General features: G+C 30.8%; 1 protein-coding gene across 1 annotated transcript; it reads right to left on the bottom strand.

Annotated features, from left to right (window-relative positions):
* Positions 1–544: 544 nt before the first annotated feature.
* LOC108325601 (reticulon-like protein B14) lies at positions 545–2,337 on the bottom strand. Its single transcript, XM_017558696.2, has 5 exons — positions 2,152–2,337; positions 1,435–1,615; positions 1,199–1,328; positions 1,049–1,118; positions 545–939 (listed from the first exon to the last, which is right to left on the bottom strand). Exons 1-5 carry the CDS (start codon positions 2,237–2,239, stop codon positions 770–772), a joined length of 639 nt encoding a protein of 212 aa, XP_017414185.1. The 5' UTR covers positions 2,240–2,337; the 3' UTR covers positions 545–769.
* Between the last annotated feature and the right edge of the window lie 2,563 nt (positions 2,338–4,900).

Here is a 4,900-nt window from a genome sequence, read left to right as displayed (position 1 = left end):
ATAAAATTTACTGTTGTGCACAATTTTTGTTGGGCATGGGTGTGGTGGAAGAAGTTACATGATGTGAATTAGAGAGTAAAGTTAGGGATTAGGTGGCTTAATTTGTTCGACCTTAGAAAAAGACATCTAACTGTCTACAAATAGTAAAGAGCAGAAGTGGGGAACCCAACCCCACCCATTATTGTTTTAAAATGATTCTCCTGCAGCCACCCAAAATGAAAATACTGTCATCAAAAAACAAAAACAAAATTATACGAAAATACTTGGAAGATTGCGTCTGCTGAGTTAACTGCCTACAAACTTAAAAGAAGTGCATTTTCTAAGCTAATCCCTCGACTGATTCTTGATTAAAATGCTAATTAAAGCATCGTTTTCATGTTATGAATGTCTTGGTAATTCCTATCGGATCTTGAAGAATAGATACGAAAGAAAGTAAATGTGGTAGATATAGCACGAAAGTAACGTAACATGACTACTTTAGCTACATTTCCCTTGTCGTAATCACATTTCTAGCTCACCCATGCTACTAGACAACTCCTTTAATGTGTAACTTAATGATGCTTCGTTCGTTTGAAGGGATTGATTGAGATAAGTAGTCACCTTCAATTACTAAGAAACTTCTCCAAATATATTATGAATGTTCTAAAATGCATTAAACAATATCAATTATTCCACCATCATATATATTTTTTTATACAATAGTTTGTGGTTGCGAATAAATAATTTTGCAATCATTATTATCTTTTACACACTTTCCCATATCTAAAACTCATTTGTTCTTCTTTTCTTTCACAGGTCCCCTTGGAATCTTGTTCAGAACTTTATTATCCAATGTATTGAACAATCTCTTCACGTCTTGATTTCCTTTGCTTGCTAGATAATTCACCTCTTGTTCATATCGCTCATACATAATGGGAAGGGTCACCAGGCAGAGGAACACTGTGGAAGAAAGATAAAGAGCAACAAAAAGTTAATAACAAAGGTTCAATCATTATTACTAGGAATCTTGATATAATTGATAACAGCACAATTGTAATTGGGATCTCACGTATATATAGGAGATTCAAAGTTGTAAAATAATTCCCAATAGCTGACATGACCCAGAGACCGGTAATTGTCTGAAATTCATTAACATGATGTCATTAAGAAATAATTAAGACAAAATGTGTTTGACTGACTGAAAATTGTTTCTCAATACCACAAAGAAGAGTGTTAGGTCTTTCCCAGTTGAAATGTCGTAAAAATTCCTCAAGAATGAGTTCAGCTTTTGGAACAAGAATCTAAAGGTGGGTTCGGGGATTTGAAAATCATAGATTTGAGGCAGGCTCCTGCAAAGAATAACGTATTACTCTTTCTGCAGAAACTATGAAGAAAGATTCTAAATTAAGGACTTCAGAAAAATCAATGTATATAGAGAGTGCAAGAACATTATACCATGTGATGAGTCCTGCTGCATTATACCATACGAATAGGACGAGCATGACGGCGATGAGGATGTGACAAAGAAGAGTGAGAAAATTGTATTCGACCACTTCAAAGAGGAACCAAATCATGGAGAATCCAGCTACCATTGTTGCCGATGATATCTTGTCTTTCCATAGCAATATATCAGCAACTGCAAAATCAGATCAATCATTCTCCGTTGGTCTTTGGAATATAAACGAGCATAAATGCATCGAATGGTTTCGGTTTAGTGCATATCTTGAATAAACCCTCAAATAATTATTTGCATAAGAGTTTCTACCAATCAAACTATTATAAAGGTTTTAACTTATGCTTAACTCGACATCTTAGGGTTTGTGACATCTTTTCTTTCGCTGTTGGACAAAATCTTAATCGTAGAAAATATTTCTTTTACTTTACTTTTGAGGGGTAAAAATTGGGATGAATTTAATACGTGAATCCTTGTCTAAACTTTTTCTATAGAACTTGTTGGGAAATATATATTTCGAGAAAGTTGGGTTTTAAAAGTAAGGAGCTTTTATTAAAGAAAAGTAGTTGTGCATTAAAAATGTAAAAGTGCAATGGATATTTTTTATTTTTGTAACAAAAACTTATGTCTTTAAATACTTACGATCAATATTAAAAAGATAAGATTTTTTTCTTAAAACTTTGATAAGAAAAAGGTGAACTTTGTAAAAAATATCTTACGCTTTCCTCCGCCAAGAAGTGCATGGAGTGGTCTCTGTCGGTGGAAGAAACCTGGCCTTTGTGCAGGCTCACGAGAACGGATTGGCATAGTTAAGAATAGAATGATTGAAAATGTATTGGTTGTGTTTGTTGATTCTGGTGAGGTAAGTTTGTAGCACTATTGTGATTCATGTTTCGTGGTAGCAACTTATATGTGATGTATTGTGGTTCTAACCTTTGTAACCAAGAAATTTGATGAACTCGTTCCTGAGAGGAAAGGTATGGCTTTGGCATGCTTTTCAAGTTTCATTTTCTCGTGCCCACACATGACTTAGGATACATTGTTAGTGTCTGTCACGTTTACCCTCGACCGTGTCTAATCCTATGTTGTTGTTTTTTCTTACTACTTTTCGTGGGAATATTATACAACTACACATGAGAGGGACGGAGGCTTATGTTGGATGCAAATACTTGACAAAACAATACAACAATTATGATTTCGAATTCTAAAACTTTTGTCGTGTTTCACAACCAGAATGATCTCTTATAGTTGTTACATTGCGTCTCATTGTACTCATTCAACTCGTTCACGAAACTCGTGGGAAAGTATTTTATTTGTAGAACCTTCAAGGCATATCTACATCGCAGTTCAACTTCGATGGAGCTCTTGCTCACATAGAATCTCCTTCTTATGTATTATTATTGAGGCCAGGAATTTATAGATTACAATTTTTTTTTCTAATATGTAGATAAATAGTAAAAGCAGTCCAATAATAAAAGCCCAAGTATTTTAGAACCCAATTCAAATATGATCTCATGCTTGGCCCATATACATTATTCCTCTGCAATAATACTTATTATTCAAAAATAAATTCTAAACTTATAATGCGGTAATCCCAACTATCCAATCATTGAATAATTTGAGATCAATGATAATTTAACTAAGCCTAATAAGACATGTTTTTTTAAATATAATTTTCTATATGTTTATTTATTTTTTATAAGTCCGTTTATATTATATTTTTGCGTTAATTAATTTTTTATTCAAACTCTTGTCACTATTTTAGCTCATAAATATTAAATGATATGAATAATCGCTTTTTGTTCTTTTATATAAATTGGAGAATATGAGAGTTTTTTTTTTAAAAAAAAACTCCAGTATTATTATTCTCTCTTTATTCATTTTTTTTCTGTTAACAAATATTAACTTAATGTTACAAAATGAATTTGTAAATAGGTTTTAAATATGTTCAATCAGGGATAAAAAGAATGGTCTTACAAATCTGACATTTTAAACGACATTTTATATAGCAACATTTTGGGTGTTGATATATCTTCATCGTTAAGACATGTGCAATAAATGATAATGACAAGTTGAGTCCCATATACTCTAATTGATGTAGTCTTCATTATTTATTATCAACTACATTTATTTTTTATTGGTAAAATAAAAATAGGATGGACAAGAAAAAAAAAGGAAGAAAAATAGAAAAGATAAAGTGTTTTTGGTTGATAAGTTGTAGAATGCATTAGTTATCTTCACTCTATTTTTTACATATTTCCATCTATTTTTCTCACTTATTTCCTTCATTTTTCATATATATAATTTCTTCTTACCGAACAAACATCTGGTCAGTGATAGCAATCCTTAATATTGTATAGTATAATTTGATAGTAAGAAAAAGTGACAAGAAAGATAAACAGAAATTTAGTAAAAATAATTATTTCTATCATTTTAAAATCATAAAATAAAAAATAAATTGTGTGTGTTGTGTGTCTGTCCCATATAAAGATGAAAAACATATTAACTCATTGCCTTAAGGTTTTAGGTAGAGAGTGATGTCAATCTCTTATGTGATCGGACTCAGATCTTTTCCGATGAACCTCTTCTTTGATAGACCTAACAGTGGTATCAGAGCCGATGATTTAATAGAACACTAGATGAAAGACTCATTGCCTTTTAAGGTATATTTTTTTGTAATACGATATGGTAAAAGTTTAACTCTATGGTATAATGTTGTATCTAAGCTAATTTGTTTTCGTATTTTATTTAAATATGGATTTTTTTTCATCGACTGCAGGCAATTTTAAATGCTTTTAGGTTGCTTTTGACACCCCATACTATGGAAACTGGTTGAGGTTCTGGTGACTTAATTCGTTGATCCTAAAAGGAATAAAATGTGCATCACTTTTCCTTCTTTTTTGTTTTACTTTTGACATTTGTCTTTGGAGAAATAATCATAAAGATAACTCAAATGTTGACCATCCATCACATCGCCGAAAGTCATTCGGCTTCAGCGTGATATGCTACGGAATTTCTCTTCAATTATTTTTAACTACAGACTTGGAACTATATATTTCTATGTTTACATTAATTTATATAAATTTATCATCTATCATATGAAAATGAAAATGAACCAACTTCTTCGTTCCTAACTATCAATTTGTTGGTAATTTTGACGCACGATATCACGATGATTCTTCAGTAGCTTATGTCGTATAGTTTGTCTTATAAGATATTATTTACGTGACATGTTTTCTCTTAATTCATTTGAGCTATCGATTCATTAGTTTTCTAATGTTAAATAAAAACAAGTTATTTAAAATAATTTAATTTTTTTATTTAAGTTATAGATATGTGTTTGAGTTAATCAAATATGTACTTAATAAAAATTTATATATTTCATGCATAACAATTTAAGTAAAAAAAAATATAAGGAATATTTACCTATAACCAAACTATTCACAAAACATTAAATTTCCATAACGA

The sequence above is a fragment of the Vigna angularis genome, chromosome 3 (genome assembly GCF_016808095.1).
Source record: "Vigna angularis cultivar LongXiaoDou No.4 chromosome 3, ASM1680809v1, whole genome shotgun sequence".
Classification (NCBI taxonomy): Eukaryota; Viridiplantae; Streptophyta; class Magnoliopsida; order Fabales; family Fabaceae; genus Vigna; species Vigna angularis.
The sequence above is the reverse complement of the archived record's forward strand: the minus strand, read 5'-3'. Positions and strand labels throughout refer to the sequence as shown.

What these genes read in the sequence shown, in the direction of transcription:
- LOC108325601 (XM_017558696.2), bottom strand. Translation starts at nt 2,239, where the DNA reads ATGCCAATCCGTTCTCGTGAGCCTGCACAAAGGCCAGGTTTCTTCCAC. An exon ending in ACTTCTTGGCGGAGGAAAGC is followed by an intron (nt 1,616 to 2,151) that starts GTAAGATATTTT and finishes CTGATTTTGCAG; the next exon opens with TTGCTGATATATTGCTATGG. An exon ending in ACCTAACACTCTTCTTTGTG is followed by an intron (nt 1,119 to 1,198) that starts GTATTGAGAAAC and finishes AATGAATTTCAG; the next exon opens with ACAATTACCGGTCTCTGGGT.